This window comes from Drosophila arizonae, chromosome 2 (genome assembly GCF_054131065.1).
Source record: "Drosophila arizonae isolate 15081-1271.41 chromosome 2, UAZ_ARI_1.0, whole genome shotgun sequence".
NCBI classification, from domain to species: domain Eukaryota; kingdom Metazoa; phylum Arthropoda; class Insecta; order Diptera; family Drosophilidae; genus Drosophila; species Drosophila arizonae.
Genome location: NC_142922.1, coordinates 1,073,336 through 1,097,225, shown reverse-complemented (window position 1 = coordinate 1,097,225; position 23,890 = coordinate 1,073,336). Strand labels below are relative to the sequence as shown.

Below are 23,890 nucleotides of genomic sequence, written 5' to 3'. Positions count from 1 at the left end.
AATCTCTAAATAATATGATAGTATAAATTATTGTGGATTATATCTGAAGTGTAAGTCGTATATGTTGCTAATATATACGATCGATACCGCTTGCTTACAATACAAAGTCAACTGAGAAGTTTTTAGCGACGTAACTTCGTGACTCGAAATAAATACGACTATTCCTCCTATCATCATTTGGAAATTGAAAAATTTAGATGGATTTGTAAATCATAAAATTGCTAAGCAGTAATTAGTGTTCACAATGGCATCGTAAATGCAAAACTTATTCAAGTGCATGGAAAACGTGACTTTTTTATGTCGTTGTTAAGAAATTGAAAAGGTTCAGTGGTAATGAGTCGATGGAAGCATAATAATTTACATATATGTATACCAATAGGGTATTTAAAGGGCTCGTACGATACAAAAATACAATGTTTGCATATCCGATTCGAGAATTTAGAGAACGTTTCACAGTTTCCCAAGATGACGATAAAAACTTAGTCATACTGCAGTCATCCACCGAAGCTGGTAACCTTTGTTCCTTTAGATATACATATATGAAGTGACGTAAATTATATATGAGCTTTGGACCCAAAGCTAAACTAGTTGAGATTGCCCGACAGTTAGATACCCTAAATCCTTTATCTAAGCTTTACAATTTACAAAGTGTTCATAGCATGCATACATCCACATAGTTGCGCATAAGATGATCGTTCAGCCGACTGATTGAACTATGGTTCTGAATGTCCGATCTATATGAAATTTCCAGAAAATTATTATGTTATACATATGTAAAACGAGCTACTAATTGAGACTCTACTATTTCAAATATATTGCTTTTGCTTATATTGGACAGAAGAGACAGAGAGCTGGTTCGACTCAGCTCCTGATCATGCTGATGTATGCTTTGTGGCCACGCCCCCTACCGACTGTTCGCAATCTATATACCCAGTTCTCTCTAACTTGCAATTGTTTCTGGCTATAAATACGAAAAGGTCTTGGAGCGTCGAGAATAGTCTTTCCGTTCGCCTTAACAGTCCGACCACAACTGAATACAATTATAAGTTCTTGCTCGGGAGAGAAACTTTCAGTATACAACGAATCGTTCGACGGCCAGCAACGACGGTCGAAAACAAAAAACGGTCAGTGACAAAAGCGAATTAAGTATAAGCAAAAACAAATAAAAATATAATACTAATAAATGTATGTTAATATGTATGTGTGTGTATATTCATGTGTATATAGATTTACTGCTGTATGAAATAATATGCAAACAGAGAGCGCTCACGCGATATTCGAAAACGAAACGGCAAAGAGTCAACGAACGCGTTCTTTATTACTTTCAATTGCTAATAAAACATAATTTTTAATTGAAACATGTTCTAAAACAGAGTAAGCAAATGTTTACAGTGAAGCGGGTAGAGAGGGAGATTGCGAGAGAGAGAGAGAGAGACCCGGATTGGTAGCGAGAGCGAGAGATGGAAAGCAAACTCACAAAAAAGAGGCAAATACTGAATCAGTTCAGTTACACTGCAAGAGGCTGAGAGCGAGAGAGAGAGGGAGATAAATCTCAAGAGACTTTAATATGTTTGATACCAAATATGTACATATATAAGCACGATCATTTTTATACGCAGACCTTCCTTCTATACAGAGCTCACTGTAGTGCATATTTAGATCCTTTAGATCGTAAACAAACAATGTAGGCCATATCGCCATACTTTAAGATCATTCAGTCCAATATTATGGCCTCTTTACTTCAGTTCCTATTTAGATATTTTGGGTCTTAGAACATTTCCATATGATATCTTTAATTTCCTACTGCTAGACCTTTAGCTAAGCCTGAATTCCTTCGGCAGTTTTTACTTTAGCTCATATTTCGCTCTTTTAGATTAGTCTTATGCAGTACTAACTTTAATGCGTTTATAGCCTTGGGGCTCTGACTTTTCCAATGTTTACTTCAGTATAGACTTAGATCTTTTCGATCATAGTCAAACCCGCATTGTGGTACGCAGTATTCATATCAGTGCAAATGTATTTACCCCTAATTAGAGTATACGAGTTCTAGTTTACTTGCAGTAAATGCTCGGCCTTCTGCCTTTGGCCTTTTGTTGCACATTAAAGCTAAAAGCTGCAATTAATACGGGTCGGCATTGCCTGCTCACGATTTCTGCTGATTTGCATATTGAAGCAGCAACAACAACAGTTTCTTTACAACCGCTTTATCATATTTATGTATGTAGCTTTTTGCCAGCTATGCATATGAAGCCAGCCGGTCGGTTGGCCACAATGAAATCATTTTTTATTTAGAGAGAAAAAAAGATTAAATATTCTCTTGTTTATTATGGATAAAATTAAATATTCAAAAATGCTATTAGACTCTTGCAAAAAAGTATTAAAGACAATATTTTACTATTGTTGCATTATCGTATTATAGCCATTAGGGAGTGTGTTTGTGTTCATACAGAAGCTTAGCCTCTGGCTCTGGATGAGGTTATCAGTGTGTTTATCTCAAATATTGACGTCAATAACAACTGCGAATTGTGTGCCTGAAATGACAATATCGCAATTAAGCAAATATGAAGTGAAATGTTTTTTTGCTAAACTCGTTTCGCCACGCAACTGGACCAGTGGGTAGAGTGCAGCCTCCAACACGCTAACAGAGCAGATAACAGTCGCAGCTCAGATCGCACGTGGAAATATGCATTAAATGAGCGCGAATATCCATATGCACAGAGGCAGCCAAACGAAGAGCAGCTCGCGAGTCGCGACTTGTTGAATTTACTCTCACGCACACACACACACGCATTCCATCTCCCTCCCGCTCACACGCCTTGCTATGCATACAGCAGAGCATTGGCATACACTTTGCCTTGCTCTCGCTCACTCACTCACTTACTCACTCGCTGGCATGCTCTCTCTCCTTCATGCTCGCTCTCGATTTTTGTTTAGTTTTGCGCTCACGACCTTGTTGATAAAATTTGCCAAAAAGCTGAGCAGTTAGTTCTACCTGGGGCTTGTGGGTGCAGCTGCTTGTTCTGCGAGGTGGGGCAAATGTTTGACTGCTGGAATCAGTCGCGCGTTTCAGCACCAGCAGCAGCAACAACAACAACAACACGACAACAATGGCTAATGAGCAAAAGCGGCTTTTGTTTATCTTTAGCATGTCTTTTTTTCGCTGCTGCTGCTGGTACTGCTATACCCCGATGCCCTTGCTAAGTCCCTTGCCTAAAGTTCATCCAGTGTAAACCGGTTTTGCTAATTTGGTAAAGCACACACACACGCACACAAGCATACAAATAAGCAGAAACTGTTTTTTTTTTTTTTTTTTGGTTTGTTTCTTCTCTTCTTTTTGTCTTGTCTCTGTTGACAGCGACAGCCTAAAACTTGCTGCTCACACGCACACACACACACATACGCCCGCACGTACGCACGTCTCTCTCTCAGTTCTTGTGTTTGTGTGTGTGTGCTTTGCTGCAAACATAGGGAAATATGCACAGACAGCAACAACAACATTGAGCCGCATTGAAACGCTACTCAAGCTCTTCATCTCTACTTTGTTCGGCGCTTGGCTTACTCAGTCTCGTTTCGTGTTTAACTGAATGCAGATACGTTCGTATTGAGTGAGTGAAGTATTTATATCTTGAAGATACATTTAAGCTGCTGCACGCGTAGACAAGCTTACTTAAAGAGCTTGATTAAAGAGATCTTCAAGTTATTTAATAATGTATATATATCTACATATGTGTATATCAAAAATTAATTTCGAGTAAATTTGTATATATTTTGTTTATTTTTTCAAGTATTTTTCGAATTTTAATTCTTTTCACTTTTGTTTTTGTTAATTTTCTAAAATGAAATGTGTTCTGCAGCTGTTTCAACTCTTCTCAGAATTTAAAAAAAACGATAAATAATATCTTATATATCCCTAATCTCTTTAGTAACGCAAGCCTTATCTTATTCTTTACGGTATGTTCACGCCTCGTAGGCCATGTGTGGAATGGGTTTTTCTTTAGTGATTATTCGTCATTTAACCGTGCGACATTCGTTCGGCGTTTGGTAAACATTGGCTCAATGTATGAATCAGTTTTTTATGTTCTCTTTTGACGCATTCCTTAAATAATTGCCTTTTACCTGCCTGAAAGAGCCAGCAATTATTTTTACGATTGACTGATTAGCAATAACTACAGAAACGTGAGCAAAATTTTACGTCAATTGGCAAAACCAATAAATCTCGATTTTGGTATGTAAATATTAATTGGAGATTCCTTAAATTGCTAAAATACGTCATTTTACTGCTAATTGGGAGAAATGTCAATGCGACTTAACGACAGGGTATATTGGTTTTGTATGTAATAGGCTGAAATAGGCCTGACCTTAAGGAAGATACCTAAGCCTAGAAAGTACCCCACTTTCGGGTATTTCCTAGTCAAGCATGCCCGATGGCATACACACATACTTGTTTCATTATTAGCATAACTGTACTAAACGAATTAGTAACTATAGTTCAAGGTCTTCAGGTCTTTATAAAGCTGGAAGAACAGCATCTTAAAATATTAATTTTAAATTTCAAGAAAATAATAATGCGATAAATTTAAATGAATATTAAGATTTCGATGGTATATACATATGTATGTGTGTGTGTATGTTTGTGTGTGCATGTAAATGATTTCATAGAACACTCGATTGCACCTTCTCAATGAATTTGTCTAATTAAAATGCCAGTCGCTGAAATTCTAATCTATAAGCCAAACGGCAAATGGCAATTCGAAAATGGCAAATGGCGCATGGCAAATTACTTTTCATTCCTCTCGCCTCATAGACGAAATATAATTAATCTAATGAACAAGTTGAGCATCGCAAATTTCATACAATTAAGCCGAAACAAAGAGTCAAGTGCGAACAATCCAAATCTAAATGAGCTGCCAAATTATGGGAATTATCAGCCAAGTGTAACAGATCTGCGTGTAGTTGGCACATCCGCAATCAACTCGCTTTATGTTGACTCCACTCAAAGCGTCTTTAATTTTAAGTGTTCACGGCCAATGCACAGACAAACGGAAATTGTGGCTGTGGCTGCCAAAAGTTTGCCAGCATGAGATCATGATATGGGCTAGTTCTAGACCAGGCTAAGCCTTTGCTATTTGCTATTGGCCGAGTAGGCAACATAAGCTGGAGCAAATCAATTAGCTGTATTCAGCTCTCCCTATGGATCTGTAGTTAAAATAGATAATACCCGATTTTTCAACTCTGTCAGATAGAGTTTTAATTCACATTGGCCATGCTCGAAAATTCCCCACCGAAGCAAAAGTCACAGAGTGGAGTTGCCCGCAGCTCAAGACACGATTCAAGTCAACAAGAGTTGGCCGTTGAATATACTTTCTACAAAATGCCAACAGAAAGTTAAATGACTGGCTAAGCAAACTCTTTTCTTTGTTGTCAAACCGATGGGACATCAGCTACAATTCCGGACAAACGTTTTAGCAATTTATCTTATTTATCCGCCCACTGGGCGTATGCGCAATATGTTGTCTAGGCACGCTCCGCTCTGCGTGATACATCAATATCTCTCTCTATCTTACTCTGCCTCTCTATGTCTCTATCTCTCTCTCTCTCTCTGTCTCTGTCTGTCAGTCTGTCATGCATTTTATACCTGTGTCAGCTGTCATTAATCAGCAAACTAAATAAGCATAGAACGCCTCACAAATCCTAGTCGCACGTGCCCCAAGCTGCCCTCCTGATAGTGCTGGGCGGGAGTGGGGGCGGGGTCAGGGCAGAGGATAGTGTTTGCTCAGCGCGTTTTAATTAGTTCCCGCCACAGAGCAAAGCTTTGCTAATTGACCACATTTGGCGTACGACATGGCCACACCCCCTTCTAAAGGCCGGCGCTTCGTCAAAAAGGCGTGTCAATCATTGGCGGGCAACACGCAGTTGCGGCACGCGTTTGATTTATTGAATTCGTGTTGCGAGCCAAATCGTCGCCGCGATGACGGAATGCAAACTGCATTCGTGACCCACAAACTGAGTTATGGATTGATGAGTTATGCCCGGCCTGGTAGTCGATGAGCCGCTCGTGGGAGCTCGTGTAAAATCGATGACAGCCGGCGCCGGGAAGCAGATGAGTCATGTGAAAGGCCCAAACAGCTAATCAAATAAGCCGCAAATAGAGCGCGGAAGCAGAGCCCGAAGAAAACAATTCCAAAGCTGCATAAATATTTACTTTGTGTGTAAAAGGGAATGGCATTTATCTAATTAGTATATTCATACACTGAGCGCAGTTCTGGGTATATTCAGTGTGGGACTAGCTATGTGATGGGTGTGTGTATAAATGTATGTATGTGTATAGGCATAGAAATATAGAGAGGGGGAGTAAAGGCTGCACTTCTCTATCATGTTTTATGTATTACATTATCGATATCTTCTCAGACATCTCGTATCGATCAATATCGATATATTGACTAGTTTATGCATCACTTGGGAAACGCAGCTCTCAGTGTTTCGCAAATTTCCGTAATGAAATGCATCTACTAATTATTCCGGGAAACTGGAAACAAAACATTTTCATTGTTTTTCAAGTCAAGATCACAGTTTGAGTTTTAATAAGGTCATTAATTTAGCGGCTGCGAAGTTCAATCAACCTATTTATCATAATCTAAAGGGCACGTGTGCCTATATATGTATATGTGTGTGTGTATGTGTGTCTGTAAGTGCAATACGAGATATACAATGTATATCTACAGACGTCAGAGTATTATCAAGTCAAGCACACTCTCACTTGTTTGATTTTATTAGATAACTCTTATGGCACAACAAAGTGGAATTACAAGTCCAAAAGAACTAGTTCGAGCTCTAAGAGAACTAGTTATGCCATTAACTAGCCTCTGAATCAGAATACCTAATATAACGAGCGAGTTCTCGGCGCTCGGCGTCTCATGAATAGATCAAATAGATAAGAGACCCAGAGACTAGCAGAGATAATGATGGAAACAACTTGTAAATCTCTGCTAATCAGCACTCACTTCTCGCCCCAGTCGACGGCGCAATGGGGCGTATGCGTAATGCTGCATACTGTTAAATTCAATTGCTGCGGGAAAATTGGATCAATTTCGGGTAACTCGGCGCGCAGCATTCGTTTTGCAGACATTAGGATCAGGGGAAGTGCGAGCATTTGAAAATTTAATATGCTCTGCGGGCCAATGCTTTAGCGTCGCTTAATATTTGATGTTTGAAGTACCTTTTTTGGTATGGCCCTCAAGGTGAGCTAAGTACAAATGTATATATATATATGTATATTTATGCATACATATACATATATATTTATGTGTGCTTTGGCATAGCCTGGGATTTTCATTAAAACTTTAAGTCACATTTGCTGTTCTGTTCGCCATGTAGTTTGCATTATTTAAGCCAACGCATTCAAAATGGGCTCAAAATAAACACACATCAGCTCACGCATGTCTCTATGTGTGTGTGTGTGTGTGTGTGTCACGGCCTTGAAATAGATGCGTGTGAGAAAAACTGCCACGCCCTGTAAGCAAACATAGGCCAAACAGCACCCACAGGCACTTGTTGAGGCAAGCGACGGGCAGCAGCTACAGCTACAGTGCCGTCCCCCTACAGTGGCGTCCCAGTCCGCTGCCACTGCTGCTCGGCTCAACCCTTGCAACCCAGCAGCAGCCGCAGAGACAATAGGATGTTCTATCCAAGGCCACATCGATAGACGGACAATAATTACCAAATGCCAAACTGAAATTATTTTGCTAATAATATGTAGAGCCGCAGTTGCTGTTGACGCCCCCAACCCACAACGAGCTAGAGTGCTGCAGTGTGGGCGTGATAGACTATTGAATACTCCTTAAGCTAAGCTTCTGAATAGAGTGTAGAGTAAATCGAAATCTATATTAGCATATACAAATATATCATATAGCACAACATGTATTATGGATCGTATATATTTTCATATGCATCATATATGTATATATCTATATATCAGTTCAAGTCTTGCAAAATAACAAGCCAACTGTTCATACCAATATGCTCTTCTTTCACTGAAGGAAGAGGCATAATAACATCAACCAGCTGTCAACTTACACAAACCGAACAAGCAGGACAGACATACACACACAACTACAACGCACACTAGCAAATATATATGTATACATATATATATAGCATAGTCATGTGTCAACAGAAGCGAACGCATTCAGCTAGCGAGACAAATTGACAGACAATTTAGCTGTCAATTGTGCGTCGCACGTTTGGCGGCGGTCGTTTAACAGAGAGAAGGAGACAGAGTGAGAGAGAGAGAGAGAGAGAGAGTGAGATAGGAATCGAGTTGAGGTGGGGGATGAGTTGTGAGAGCTGTCAGCAGCTCCAGTCGCAGTCAGAGGACAAAACTTGGCATTAATTTGGCGCGCCTTTCGTGCATTGGTCGAGCGACCTCGGATGCAAAGCAACGCAAAATGAAAATTGCCATTTGATGGCCGTTAAGCTGCTCAGCAACAAGCCAAGAGCGCCGAAATGAGCAGCAGAACACAAAGAGCTGCTGTACGAGGCAGAGGCAGGAGTAGCTGTTGAGCCAGGCACAGAGACAGGGGTAGGGCAGGGGCAGGGCAGGGGCAGGAGCATAGCCTGGGGGAGGCGTATATCTGGTAGCAAAGGCATGAGCAGGAGTTGGGGCAAGTCCAGAGCCAGGTTATTCCATGGGCAGCAGCAAAAAGCACAGTCAGAGCCAAGGCCATGGCCAGGCAGGGGCAGGGGCAGGAGCAGGAGCAGGAGCAGGAGCAGGAGCAGGAGACACAGCAGTCATAGCTGTAGTAGTGCTCAGCTGGGCAGTAAATAAACAGCTGTTAGTCCAACACGACTTTCACACACACACACGCACGCACAGCGTCGACATGGCTATTAGGCCAATTGGGCGTGTCCAATACACAACAACGCGTATACGACAATACATAAAAATCTTTGGCTCGGAGCGAGCCGTGCTAATCGGACAGATGCCTTGGCTAATCTCAACTGTAAGCTATGCAAACTAATAAATATTTTGTGGCGCCACGTGGCCACTTCAAAGCGACCACAAGCACCAACCACAGCCTGAGCTCGACTCTGTCGAAACACTCCATAGTTGCCATAGTGTGGCATAGAGTGTAGAGAGTGAAAAGAGTGTATTAGTGTTGTCAAATGTGTCCTCCTCTTGGCTGCTCCCCTTTCTCACTCTGCCTGAATCCATTTGCAACTACCAAAAATTGCTTTTAAATTTTCCCCCTTAAATTTTTTCGTATCTAATTTATTCATGAGATTTTCGTGACTGAAATTGGATGTTTCATGCAGAATTTTAAGTTTGATGTATTTTTGGATTAGAATCAACTCTGTCAATTATTAGTCAATCTGAGTTGTCTTTTATTTAGATTTGAGTCGAAAGACTTGGAGGAATCTGTTCTACATCTACCTATCCTATATCTATATTCATATATATGCGAAATCAATAAGATCCCCTCTGATCAGCGTATCTCCATTTACAATTCCAACCAGAAATTTTGTGGATCGATTCTCGCTTCGTCCATGGGTCGCTTGTGGAAATGAATAACACATATTAATTTTTACTGGAACTATAAAACGTTTTTTTAATGGAACTTTCAGGCTTTTGCATATATTTGAATATAATTTAAAATGTTTGGGCTCATAAATTGTAAACTCGACGCTGTCTTTTGACCTTCTGAGCGAACAACTTTGGCAATTAGAGCTACAGAAGTGGTTTTCCGTCCTTCTGAAGGAGCGCAGCAACTTTGAGACACTTGTAACAGCAGCAGCAGCAGCAGCAGCAACAGTTGAAACAGCAGCAGATGCTTCAGTTGTTGTGGCATTTGTTGCCGTTTGTTTTGTCTGTAGCTCTCCCATTGCGATGTCACGTCAGCTGTCCGTGGCAGGACGCTGTCCTTCCTGCTGCTATGATTACAATAATTATCAAAAGCACAGAAATGGAGAGCACTTTTTCTGAATATAGATATAGATATCAGATAGACAAAAAGTGCTGCGCTGTCTAGAGCTCGGGCGATGCATGTGCAGATTAATTCTCAAAGTTGCAGCAGATTCATTATTCAGCTCTTCAACATCCACAGGCAGCCAGAGAGCCGAGCCCAGAGAACCGAGCAGCGAATACATTTGCAAGCCATAAGCCGCAGCGAGCTGAATTCACATTTGGTTTTGCATTGTTTTACTTTTTTGGCCCACTTTACGAGCACAAAGTAAAGTTTTTCTGTTTCCCTCTATCAATGTGTGTCTTTCCCCCCTTCCCCCCTCTCTCTCTCTCACTCTCACACTCACTCTGTGCATGCGGCACATAAAAATCACTTTTGAACAATAATAAGAAAAGTTGCCAGTGTTTGGCCTGCGGTTCAGCCTCCCAGCTAAATCAGAAAAAACACAAGCAACACGAGCACAAGCACAAATAACAGAAGACGATGATGAAGAAGATGATGAAGACGAAGGGAAAACAAAACAGCGTGCATAAATGAAAAGACAAAGGGCATAGCCGAGGCGAGGCACAAATACTCTAACAGAGCTCATTGAAAACTGCAATTCAGGGCATATTAGTTTTGTTGAAGTGCATACAGCAGACGGCGGGAAGAGGCGTGGCCCATTCCATTTCAGCATTCATATCGTCTGAGTCCAGGCCAACAATCGAGATGATTCAGCCAGGTCGTTTTTACTGTCTGAGCTCTTGTCAGTCTCTCTGAATGAACTCATCGATGATGATGATTATAGTATGATCACATCGAATATGAATTTGCTTTAAATCACTGATACCTTTTTCGTATGCTAATATAAGAGCATTGAAACATTTGAATATGCGAACTTGAAAGTAATCGAGTATAATAATGTGGAAGATTAATTGACCTTTAGTATAACTGTATTTGACCATGAATATAATAGTGTAACCAAATTATTTACACTTACTTATGAGATCTACAATCTGATAAGTAGCTAAAGCGCTAATATATATACAAACTGTATCAAATTATAAGTGTAAAAAAACTTTTGCTTATATCTAGAAAATATCTTGTATATAAGCGATATATAATATATATACAAACTGTATCAAATTATAAGTATAAACAAGTAAGAAGACTAGTCGAGACTGATCGACCCAGAGGGTTCAGGGTATAAAAAACTTTTGCTTATATCTAGAAAATATCTCGTATATAAGCGAAAGACAGTCTTCAAGGTATTCGGGCATAACTGAAAAGTTGATGCGTCAGATCTCGAGTTTTCAATCATGTGCACATCCTCAAATAACACCAGCAGATCATCTTAATTTAAATGCATTCAAAACATTTTTCATTTCTCTAAAAATCAATAAGAAACAGCTATAGCGCCATATTTCACTACATCTCGCACGCTTCCACTGCGAGAGTCGTAAAATTTGGAAGTGAAGTTCAGCCGAAGTGCGCACAGATAGGGAACGCCTTGACCTTGGGGCTCCCTCGGTAATCCCCGACTAGAGTACACTTACGTTTTCTCTTTGTGATTGGCCTATGATTTTGATACTAAGTAGCATCTTTTCTGGGCCATATATGCATGTATGCCTGCAACTATATTAAAGATGCGCAAGCTGACTGAAAGCATATGTAATCAGATGCTCTCTCTTTTAAAAGATTTTAAATGGGAAAACGACCAAAATATAAATAAATCAACGCATTGACAGCGCAACTGGCATTGTGCCAGTGGGTGTCATTACGTATACGCACCGCTGAGCGACTCAATTTCGTAAGCAATTCTGGAAAATGAAAATGCACTCGTCACTTTTTCTTCAGAAGTCGCCAGCACAAAACACTTGGCACTGCACTACAAAAGCCCATTGAATTAGTCATCGCAACATGCGATGCATTAATCTTCTCCCATCACGTATACGCACCCTGAAACGTTCTAGTGTAATTAGGAATGCTGATGAAACAGAAACATGCCTCAATTAGACTGCAGTGCCTCAAAGAAGTCTTTGAAGTGATCTCCAGTTGCACATACGCTTTGAACTGACTTCAAATGAATAGCAGAATTCACATTGCGTATACGCACCATTAAACCTTTGAGTAAACCCAGGTACTTTGCATTGCTCTTGACTGTGGCCGTATCATTACTCTTTCACTTATTAACAATTACCTACATAATTCGATAGAAAATTCGAATCGATAGAAGTGGACCACATCTGGCATGGCTCCAACATGCACATAACGTATACGCACAACCGGGCCAGGCAAACTAATTAACAGTTACAGAGGCACAAAAACACACGCCAATCATAGCCAGAATAAAACAGAGCCCGGCTCTGCATCGGGCATCGATTGGGCATCAGCATAACTTTCACTAATTACGAACGCTGCGTTCGCACAGATTTGCACAAAAAGCCGATTAGCTGTCCAAAGGACATTTCCAATGGCATTTGCATTTGTGTTTGAATTTGCATTTTGTTGATCCCCTTACACGGCAGCAACAGCAACAGCAGAAGCAGAGGCAACAGCAGAGACAGCCGTGGCATCAGTTTCCCTCTACGTAAGCGCATATGACAGGACGACACTTTGACACATGAATAGAATTGAGGCAAACACAAGGATGGCGCTTACATTCAGCTGTTGCTGCTGCTCCTGCTGCTCCTGCTGCTCCTGCTGCCGCTCCTGCTGTTGCTGCTTCCTTTTTCTGTGGCCTCGCATTGTAAGCCACTTAATATGGCAACGGGTTTTAAATTCATGTCACGCCCGACACTGACAAAACACGTAACAGCATTGTAGTCGAGCCATACCGACTGAATAATACACGCTCATAGTACAGAGCAGCTTTGCTTGCTGCTATGACAAGACCTGTTGATGAGAGATAATACTAAATCACATAGAGAAACGGGATGAACATAGCTTTAGAAATGAATAAGATATAGTATTATTTTGCTTTTATATCCACGCCTACTAAATACAAATCTTGTTAGACGCTTAAGACTCTATCTGACAAGGGGGTAAAAAATGTTAGGCAACTGCGAGCAATTTAATAGCAAAATATTCACAGAATTTTAATTTAAAAAAATTATATATTATTTCATTATTATTTTTACTTATCCCTATATCTAAAATTCTTACAATTTCTACTCGAGCAACAAACAACCCGAGCAAATATGCTCATTTTCATTTCGTAAGCCGTCGAGCTTAGCTCGCTTAGCTTGCTGAGCTCGAGCACAACAATCAAGATTTAAATATTTAGCATTTTGTGAGATTGAAAAATATGAAATAAAGAATTCATGTCTTACCTCGCTGCATAGTTGTGTGGGCTGAGGCTTTAGTTTAGCTTTTAATTAGTTTTCCTATCAGTCTTGAGCTGACATTGATGTGTTTTCATTGTCTAATCAGTGCTCATATTCCGTGTGGCATTTGCGCAATGTTCTCGGATATTTTAGATTATTACGGAAACAAAAACTGAACTGCGAGCTGGCCAAGCGTCTCACCTGAGGGCCGCTTGACTGGCAAATACTGTAAATACTGGGCCGAGCACCGCATAGCCAACGCTGGCCAGCTCACAGCCCGTTGGAGTAGTCATGCAACAGAAGCAGCCCCCGCGCCCTGCACCTTGGCCAGGCTGGCTCGTAGCTCACGCCTGACTGCCTCGGCCCTAAGCGACTGCTTTGTATACCCTGAATACATTAAAGAGGAGGGGTATATCTACATACAAGCATGTGCTCGGCATATGCATATGTAGATTCTATATGAAGAGAGATACCTCCTTCTACATATCAGAGACCTGAGAACTTGTACGGCAAGTCGTTTCCTCCAGCTGTCATTGTCTCTCTCTCTCCCTCTCTCAGGTAATGGATATCTGATAGTCGTTCACCCCCACTAGCTCAGCCTTTCTCTGGAGATATCTCAGCTGTGATTTGTATCTAACTCTCTCTCTCTCTCTCTCTCTCTCTCTTCCTCTCTCTCTCTCTCGCTCTCTCTCTCTCTTTGTCTCAGGTGTTGGGCAACTAATAGTCGTTCACTCCCTACTGGTTAATATTCACTCTGAGGTGTCTCAGTTGTTGCTTTGGTCTAGCTGCCCACTGTCTGCACCTATCTATCTCTCCCTCTCTTCTTCCCTACCATTCTTTCTCTCTTTCCCTCTCTCATTCACTTTCTCTCTCTTACTCTTCTCTCTCTCTCTCTCTCTTTCTTTCTCTCTCCCTGCCTGTTTATATTATGAAATAAAATCAAGATTTTCATCTTCTTCACTGGGTCGCCATGGCTGGCCAGGCATTAGCCTATCCAATTGAGTGCTTCCACAGCCAGTGCCAGTGCCACTCGGTAAACAATTGCCCGGGTGCTAAATGTATGCCATATTCTATTAATAATTTGATTTCTGGGTCATAATATTAAAAGTCCTTGCATTAATCGAATCGAATTGTGTCTGGCAAAGGCATAAATGAATGTTTGCTCAACTAATTCGATTCTCTATTGATTATCGTGCACATTATAGTTGGCGAATCGCGTTTATATCGGCGATAAATATCTACCACAACTTACTATATGCATAAGAACAATAAATACTTTTTTTTTCTGCGCATAAAATTGTAAAATTGATGACGACTCCAATGGCAATGGGTCAGCTGTAAAAATGGGAACTCAAATGGAAAACCATGAATGTTTTATGCATACTCATTCGCAATGTCAAGGGTGGGAGTAAAGTTGAATATACATATATATTGTATGTATACTCACATTACCTCATCTCACAGAGTCTTTAGAGGCAAGTCGAGAATAATTATGCAGCATAAATACTATGGTTAATGGCTTTACGCAAGACTAGAGACGTGTCTACCGAACCCAGGGTCAGTCAGGCTTATACATAGGTATAGATATAGGTATATTATGTAACTAAATGGCTCAGCCTTTGCTCAGCCTTTGCTCAGACTTTTCTAAAAACAGATTCATAGTATGTTACACACCAGACGAGTATTATATAGTCACTTATGCTCAACTGTGTTTCTCCCAATTCCATTTGGAATTTTTATTGCAATGGAAATTTGTATATTTCTGTTATGCCTTTTGTAATTGTTGAACTTCTATTTATGTTGTTTATTATTTATCTTGCATTTATCGCCTTGATGTTTGCTTTTTTATTTTCTTTGAGCTTTATATGCAGCCATTTACTCATAGATATTAAAATGCCTATGCGTTATTTACACACACACACACAGACGTGTATGCAAAAACCACAAATCCTAAAATTGAAGTATATACATATATACATATAGATATTTGTGGGTGATTTTGTGACCGAGCATATTGGAAATGGAAATTGAAATTTATTTTCCAAATTGATTTCGTTTGAAATCGCAATTTTTTCTATGAATTGTGATTGGTTTTCATAACGTGTAAATAATTTGATATTTAATATTTTATTGCATTTAATTAAAATTTAAAATGCCATCAGAAAAACATGCCAATGATGAAGTCAATGATGAAGTTTTAGCACTGCATATTTCACTCACAGTTTACAGAATTTGCCGTTTGCATATTTCTGTTTTTTCTTTATCAGTAAATTTAACTCAATCTCCCTCTCTCTCCCTCAGTCTCAATCTCTACCACATTGTTTATCTTTCTCGAGTAAGTACTATAAATGCGTGAAAGCGGGTATATTGGCTTGTAGAAATTATATGTCTGGAAAAAGGAAAGTTTATCTTTTCCCAGACCTAATGAGTATAAGAGTGTAAAAATATAAGTGTAAAGAAATAATGTATAAAAGTACCATAGTAGAAGTATTTAAAAATACAAATACAAGTATAAGTATCAGACTAAGAGTATAAGAGCTTGAATATATGTAGCTCAGGCCTTCAATGGAACGATAGATCAACTATCTAAAAGCAACCCATGAAATCGATTATTATCGATTGTTTAATAGATAAATTCGTTGTATATAAGTAAACCTATCTTCTTACTGTAAGTTTTATCAGCTCTTTATGCACTGGCTACTATTTAGAAAGAGTAACAAAAGAATGATAAGTCAGATATCGATTTCTGTTTCTGATGATTCGACAAAAACTCTGCTGACGATGGAACCCGAGGGTTTTTGATGTTGCTATAGCATATGCACCCAGCATGCTCACTTTTATGGCTTCTTTTTTCTCGCATTGTTGATTGTTAATAAAAGGTTCTCATTAGGTATAAGCAAATAAGAAGTACTCGAATTCATCTTGGGGTATCTCCCCCAGTTCGCGCCGTTTCACTCAATATTTGAGCTTCGCATTGTTGTGCTGTCTCCGGGCTCAGGGCTCTGGGCTCTGGGCTCTGGGTTCTGGGTTCTGGTTACGCCGAAAGAGATTCACGCCCTGAAATTGAATGCTTTATTTGCGCTAATTGGTTGTCGTCCTTTCGCCGTTGTCCTTTTGCCAGCGCGCAGCTGAGCGGAGCTGCGGTCTCATATTACCAATGCCATAAATATAATTCCCTGTCTCTGGTGTCGAAAATTTAATTAACCTATTGCCAATAGATAAATCGAATAAACATAAAAAGTATTTAAAGACTCCGTTAAGGGAAGCTCGGTTACTAATCACTTAGGTAATCTATTTTTAGAGACCTGAAAAAAATGGTTTAAAGCAATGCGACTCAAGCTCTAGAAATTTGCTTTGAAAACAATGATATGCGAAATAATAATAAACTCTTCAAATATTGTTTCACTTTACCCTACTTTATTTACGAAGCCCTGAGTCATCGACTTAATGACGTCACAGCTTATACAATCTGCTCTAAGAGTATATAAAAGATGATTCAGGCTCGTATCGGGAATGCCTGTTGATCGAAAAAAAAGTTGCGCTTATCATAAAAAATTGTTATGCTCATTTGACAAAAATGTTCTTTTCTTTATCTCGACCGAGAGAATTGAAAATGAAACGCAGCAATTGGCAGCCAATTTCCCACAAGACTAAAAAACAGGGAAAACGTCAGTCACATATCACAAATATTTATATATGTTCAAGTGCTGGCTGCTCTTTCAATAAATTCAAGTGTTCTTAACCATCTGCGATTCAGTATTCACTTAGCCATCGATGCGAAACGAACAAAATATTTAAGAAATACAATAAATTATATAGAGTTTAAAAAAAGTTTCAAGTAATAGAAGCGTAAAACTTAATGAAATAAACTAATTTCAAATTTTTGTTTGCTAACTTTCATGTGAGTATAAATTTAAACACCAAAAAGCCATTTAAAACTTTAAATGAATAAAATTTGTTTAAGGAGAAACTTTAGAGCGAACTGAAAAATAATAAAAAAATATATGGAAATATTTTTAAATTTGTGGATTATATTTTAAAAGTGAATTATAAATAGAAACGAAAAGACCTCGACATAGAAATATTAAATATATTAAATACAAATATTTAATAAAATTTAAAAGTGTAAATTTGAGTTTTGATTCATTTTATACATTCATATGAATTGCTCAAATACGAATCTAAAAAAATAAAAATAAATATAAATAAATATTTCAAAATAACTAACTACTTTTGATTGAAAAAACTAACTACAAAAAATATTTAAGTTAAACATTTAAAAAATAATTGAATATATCAATAATTTTAACTGAATATCTAAAACTTAAAATACAGCACAAAATTGTAACATTTGTTCTATAAACTTCAATTGAAAATTTTAAAATGTGCTGAAAATTGAGTAAAAAAGAATATTGAAATGATTTACATATTGAAAATTTTGTGCTCCGCTTTTTAAATGAAGAATGAGAATAGCGAGTCCTACTTAAAAAAAAATATATACAAATATTTAATAAAATATATCAAAAAGAATGAATTTAAATTTGAAAACATTTATCTTGCTGCATCAACTAAGTAATATTTATAACTTAAGTAAACAGTGCTCAACTTATGTAAATAAGTTTTGAAACCTAGTCAAGGTGCATGCATGTGTGTGTGTGTGTGTATGTGTGTGTATGTGTGTGTTTCGACTTTAGAAGCAAGCACAGTTCTGTGAGCTCCACTTCAAAGTCTAAACAAGTCTGACCACTTTGGTTATGCTGGTTAGTGGCGAAGGGCGCCACAATAATTCGAAGGCTTTGTTGGATAGAGAGGAGGGCAGAGGCGAGAGGGGAGAGAGCAGAGGAGAACAGTTGTCGGAACAAAAGTAATACAAAAGTTAACCACAAGACGAAACATGTAACAAAAAGCAAAAAAAAGGGCAAAAGAAAAATTATTATGCTAAACTCGATGTCTAATTTAAAACAAGCCGCAAAGTCTGGCGAGAAGCCGAAAACAGAGCCACAATAAAATTTGCAGTTGGCAAAAGTTTCGGGACTCAACTAATTGAGATTGAGTTGGGGCCAATAAAACTTGACGAATGATGATGAATTTTCATTTTCACCCCAATTTCGCCATTGCAGACCGACTCGAACCGAAGGATATGAACCGAACGACGCGGACTAAACTTTGCCATGCACTCCCAGTGCTGCTGCTGACGCTCCTCCTGCTCTGCGTGGATCACACAGCGAGTCGCCCCTCGACCGAGAGCGAGGGCGACAGCTCAACCTTGCCGCCTGGTGCTGACAATATTGAGGTACTACGACCAGCTGAGGCTGAGACTTTGCTTCGACTCTCACTTGAACCACATTACTTCTCACACAGATTCATCATGTGGAGGTCGTGGATGGCATTAACCACGAGGATCATCCGGTGATCATGTACAAGGAGGACTTTGTCAACGAGGATTACGGTAAGCACTGACCACTGAAAGCCTTTGCCGAATGACACAGCTCAACGAGAACTAGCAAACAAGAGCGAGACTAGACTTTGCCAACCACTTAAATGAGTTTAATTCGAAGTTGTAACGGGAATCGTGTTATAATGTGTCAGGATTCAGAGAGGGCGCAGTTGAGTCACCTATAACACCCTTTAACATTTTTAGATTTTTTTTTTCATTTGAAAGTCTTTGAAGACTTTCACATTTTTTATCCCCAAGAGGTTAGATCTTTAACTTACTAACTAGCCTGGCTACATCCAGCTGCACCTCTCAGACTATATCCTTTAGGCAAAAGAGATATTTCTAGAATGTAAATTGGTTTTCGGCAAAGAGAAAAAATAATTTCAGATACCCTAACTGTATAAAAAAATTTGTTGATCGAATCATATTTTATTACTTAATCATTAATTAAATTATTTATTTATTTTGTTTATTTTTTAACATATTGTATTATATACAATTTTATTAATTACTTTTTCTAAATAATCGATTATGGTTTAAATTTATTGCAACACATTTCGCGATACAATTAAATCGCCAATGGAATAAAAAAAAATCGATTATTCTGTATCATAGAATTAATCGTACCACCACTAGTTGCAGAGCCCCCACTAGACCGCTTCAATTTGATAAGGCTCTTTGTAGTTTCAGACCGCCTTGCTGATAGCTAAACTTCTCCCTTCTACTACCATTCCAGATCCGACTAAAAATGAGACCAAGTCCATCTACCCCAAGCTGTACAAGCGCACACAGCGCACAAGACATCATCATAGTCGAGCCACTGCGCAGCCAGCGCTGGAGGAGGAGAAGATTCTCTTCGATGTGCTGCCCGAGACGCCGCTAATATTGAGCGACGACGACGACAAGAGCAAGCAGCGGACAGAGGAGCCGACGAAGGAGGCGTCACTGCACAAGTATCCCAAGAAGTATCACCGTCGTCATCGTCGCCACGCCTACAACCAGAATGTGCGCCAGCTGTATAGAAACGACCTCTATGCGCCACAGCCAGAGCCAGTCTACTATCACACAGTGCCGGCGCCCCACTATCTGCCCATTCGGCCAGTGCAATACTATCGGTAAGCTCTAAAGACAATGCACTGAAGACTGAAGCTGATATTGATAAGGAATACTTGTATATAACATATAGCTATCCAACGATCGGCAAGCCCCCAAAGTACCAGGGAAAACTTCCCTTCTGGCGGACTGATGCGCCGCCCAAGGAGCCCGCAAGTATCGGCACTCGCTTAGATACCGATGACGAGAACAGCCTCTTCCACAACTCCAATCCGGCTGACGCAGACTTCTCTGTGTTCGATCAGCCCCCGCCGAGTAACACGATTGCGGACCAAAACAACAACAACAACTTCTGGCCCGTGCAAGGTGAGTTTGTCTCTTGAATATTTATCGAATTGGCAAAGTTATCAATTTTGGTACAACTTGCAGAAGTAGAGCAGCCACCTATTTGGAGTCCAAGTGAAGCTCGCCGACCAGGTAAGCCCAGTCGAGCCAATTAGACTTTACTCTGTTGTAGTTCGCTCTTGTCATTCATTAACTTGGCCAACAATGAGCTTCTCTGTGTCTTATAACTTGGTTATCTAGTTATCCCCTCCGCATATATTCCATAAAGAACTTGACTAACAATCCTCGCTTCATCTTCATCTTCTACTCCTTCTTCTTCTTCTTCTTCTTCTCTGTTTAACTTACATTCACCTTCTCGTTACTACGCCGCAGCACGGATACCAACCACGCAACCGCCACCGTGGTCACGCCCGCAGTCAACCGTGACCAGCGCACCACCGCGACCCACCACCGCCAAGGTGTCCAAGTGTGTCTGGGCCATTGTCAATTGCTGCTCGCAGGGCAGCACCAAGATTCGCTACAACTGCTTTGAGGAGTTCGGCTGCCATGGCGCCTTCTGGGGCGTGAATCCATGTGCCGAAAACATTCGCAACAGCGCGATAGCCAGACTAGCGTGATCGATCAATCGCTGGGTCGATAGACCGATATGTCGATGTAGAGCGAGGCAATCAGCGAGAGTCGCTCGACTGCCGTAATATTTATTTATAGCTATACAGGAAAACAATTTAATTTGTTTTAAGCTTTCATTTTATATTGAAAATAAAGAATCTTTTTGATCAATACTAAATGCGACCCGGTTTTTGACTAAATTCAACAATTTTGATAACGCATGCTTATTTAATATGCTCGATCTGCACTTGAAAACACTCCGTCCGTCTTGTCCGTAGGACTCTAAGTCGTTCTTCCGGATAGACATCCAGCCATCATTCCGCTTATCTGTCCATCCCTCTAACCGCAAATCTATCTATCGATCTAATCGTCCCTCTCTCCGTCCGTTCATCCGTCGATTCGTACATCCGTATATCCGTTCGTTCGTCTTTCCATTCCTATTCATCTATACTTTTGTCTATATGAAACCAGACTAGGGACTTGAATTTGGCTTATAGGTATAGTCGTATATATTTTTTAAAGAGGGAAGATATGAACAGTCGGGTATAAACGATATACAGTTAAAGACAAGGATAATACAGTACAACAAGGCTTGTTCCTTTTATTAACTTATCTCTCTCTCTCTCTCTCTCTCTCTCTCTCTCTATCTATCTCTTTTGCCCATTTTCTCAAAATTTCTCATTTAAGAACGTGTCAGTCTTAACATTTTCTATAGATTGACACGCCCACCGTGGGTTGGCATATCAAAAAATCAATATCCTTTACAGTTTTTGGAATGGACTCATAAAATGCAGCCGTAAAACTCAATAAAGACAAAGTGTTATTCAAGCGTGAACGTGTATGAAAAGTCGGTGACAGCCAACTGCAATGCTTATATTTATTTTGGTGTGGATCTATAACTCTATTCTATACTATTTTTTTTCTTGCGCATTCTATTTTCTTCTTCATTCTTAATGTATCTATTATAACCATATGCTGTCTTACTGCAAAGTCTCATTCAATTCAAAGTTGCTTGAGTCTGTCTGGAGTGGGGCATTATCTAACCCACATCTGCCGCAAATGTGTTGCATGCAACCGTGGCAACAATCGCTTCTGTTGCCACAGCTACTAACTGCATTGTGTTGGGTCTCTGGGGCGCTGCACCCAGTGCTTGGTGGAGTGGAAATGCATTAAGTTCTTATTGGTTGGCTAATCACCCGCATGCATGCGCTCACACTTCCATTTCTTCCACTTGCAGGCATCAGCGCGCCCGTCTTCCAGTCGCCCCCCTGGGCCATAACGCTCCAGCCAAGGCCCCAGACACTGCCCCAGCCACAGCAACAGCCACGTCCCATGTTTCGACAAGGTGAGCTGAGTACATAGAGAGCCATGTGTGTCCGAGGGGCTTTGCCAACTAAATCGATTTGATTTGTTATTTCGCAGATGCCGTGCTATTCCCGCAGGAGTCCAGCTATGCATTAGGCACGGCCTGTCATCGCGCCTCGCAGCAGTGCTGCAGCCTGGAATCGCTGGGTCCGCTTTACGACTGTTTTCACCGACGGGGCTGCGAGCAACACCTCGCTGAAATACTCTCTATTTGCTCTTAGTCATCACCCATTTGCCATGAAGAAGAATCAAATTGAATAGTTTGCTAAACTGATCTCGACACCAGCATACATAGATCTGAATCACGTCTGCTTTCGGCATTTGCTGGCTCGAGAAACTCGCATTTCAGGCACATTTGAAAACTTTTTCATAAGAAAGATCTTTAAGAACAAGTTTTAAAATTTTTGAAAAATCTTTTTTTTTCCTCAGAGATGTTAGCTCTTTTAGGCTGATAAGTTCGCTTCTATTGCTCAGCAGTTCATGCCTTGTTGAGTAGAAGTGCCAGATACTCAGATACCCTAAGTCAAAAGTTGTCTCTATTCCTTTCGGATGTGGTCGAGCAATTGATTTTGGTATTCCTGATTCTGCTTTGAAAACAGTGCTTCAACATGCCTACTATAGGAATTATCGTAACTCCATATTATCAACATGGTACTGTACCTTCGCATCTATATCGATTCAATATATGCTACATATGCCTCGCTTTTGTTTTCCTAGACCTTGACTACTATTTTAATGCATATTATGGAACAACAGAAATCTAGTCGAATGTTTTGTTTACACTTCCCAACTTGTGTGTAAACACACAACCATACACAATTATAAATTTAATACTCGTACTCGCCTAACATAGTATTTACATATAAGTTAAGGTGTATATTGTGCAGACTGTAAACCAAAACTAATAAATGCTCACCACCGTTAACAAGTTTGTTGTTGTTTACGTATACACATTTAGATATATACAGTATTAAGTATATATATATTTCAGCTGCAGCCAATTGGCATTCCTTGTGCTTGGGCCATCCTCGAAGCCTTCACATATTCAATTCCCTCGACAGCTGGCTGACAACTTGACAACAAATCTCAGCTGATTTAATTTGTCAGCCTAGTGTCACTCGCAATCGTATTTACAGACCTGCCAGCGACCCTCTAAGCCGATTACGTCGCGGTTTTAATAATGCCACGCCCACTCGCCTGCCATTGTCTCTCTGGCTTAATTGATTTGTGTGTTCCGTTTGTTGTGCTGCACAGAGTTGGTCAGCCACTTCTGAATTGAAATAAACTGAAAGCTGTTGCTGAGGCAAGGTTTAACCTCTAGGAAGGGGCTTAAAAGGGCGTGGATCAGTGCAGAGGGTATACTACTAAGAAATGGATCAGCATCAAGTGCCGAGTCAATATAGCTAAAGTATTATCTGTATTATTTATACGACTATAAAATCTTCCTTCTCTATGAGTCTCTATCTTGCTCTACATCCTATGTAGATGCGTTTCGTTAAAAATATCGATAACTTTACAATAGAAATCGATAACAAATGTAAATATCTTTGACATATCTAGCACATCTTAATGTTCTGTTGTTTCATAGTTAGATATCCTAAAACACGAATTCAAAAATTCTAAGATTTATTTGCATTATGAAGAAGAATTAATTTAAAGATCAGTTCATGCAGGCAAAAATTTAGATTTCAAAAATTTTCTCAGTTCCCAAGAGTTCTAAAAAAATGTACAAATTGTAAATTACCCACGAGCTACTGTGATAATCCAGATCAAAGGATTAGTGTAAAGGAGAAATGATTTACAAAATGAATCAAAAA

General features: G+C 39.7%; 2 protein-coding genes across 11 annotated transcripts in view; one reads left to right on the top strand and one right to left on the bottom strand.

Moving 5' to 3' along the window:
* Window positions 1-23,890, bottom strand: part of LOC108608950 (uncharacterized) — a 30,587-nt gene that overhangs the window by 5,737 nt on the left and 960 nt on the right. Inside the window, exon 1 of one of the 3 annotated variants that reach the window (XM_089463056.1) lies at window positions 13,271-13,494. The exons of 1 other annotated variant lie outside the window; for it this stretch is intronic. In XM_089463056.1, the coding sequence (XP_089319182.1) occupies window positions 13,271-13,280 (10 nt within the window). In that variant the 5' untranslated portion in view covers window positions 13,281-13,494. Of the gene's footprint in view, window positions 1-945; window positions 1,019-13,270; window positions 13,495-23,890 lie in introns of those variants that run through there. One more of the 3 variants, XM_018000598.2, reaches the window with a different exon arrangement.
* Window positions 1,004-23,001, top strand: hdly (hadley). Of its 8 annotated transcripts, none has more exons than XM_018000596.2 (8): window positions 1,004-1,124; window positions 18,385-18,557; window positions 18,626-18,713; window positions 19,438-19,816; window positions 19,888-20,120; window positions 20,184-20,231; window positions 21,946-22,053; window positions 22,131-23,001. In XM_018000596.2, the coding sequence occupies exons 2-8, from the start codon at window positions 18,405-18,407 to the stop codon at window positions 22,292-22,294; spliced, it is 1,173 nt and encodes a 390-aa protein (XP_017856085.1). In that variant the 5' UTR covers window positions 1,004-1,124; window positions 18,385-18,404; the 3' UTR covers window positions 22,295-23,001. The 8 variants fall into 8 exon arrangements, with proteins under 8 accessions (XP_017856085.1, XP_017856084.1, XP_089319177.1 ...); XM_089463051.1 differs by lacking the exon at window positions 1,004-1,124 and adding an exon at window positions 1,171-1,185; XM_089463053.1 differs by lacking the exon at window positions 1,004-1,124 and adding an exon at window positions 3,451-3,605.

Coding starts and splice junctions, on each gene's coding strand:
- hdly (XM_018000596.2), top strand. CDS start 18,405: ATGAACCGAACGACGCGGACTAAACTTTGCCATGCACTCCCAGTGCTG. Junction 18,714..19,437: donor CTTTGTCAACGAGGATTACG/GTAAGCACTGAC, acceptor CTACCATTCCAG/ATCCGACTAAAAATGAGACC. Junction 20,232..21,945: donor AAGTGAAGCTCGCCGACCAG/GTAAGCCCAGTC, acceptor TTCCACTTGCAG/GCATCAGCGCGCCCGTCTTC.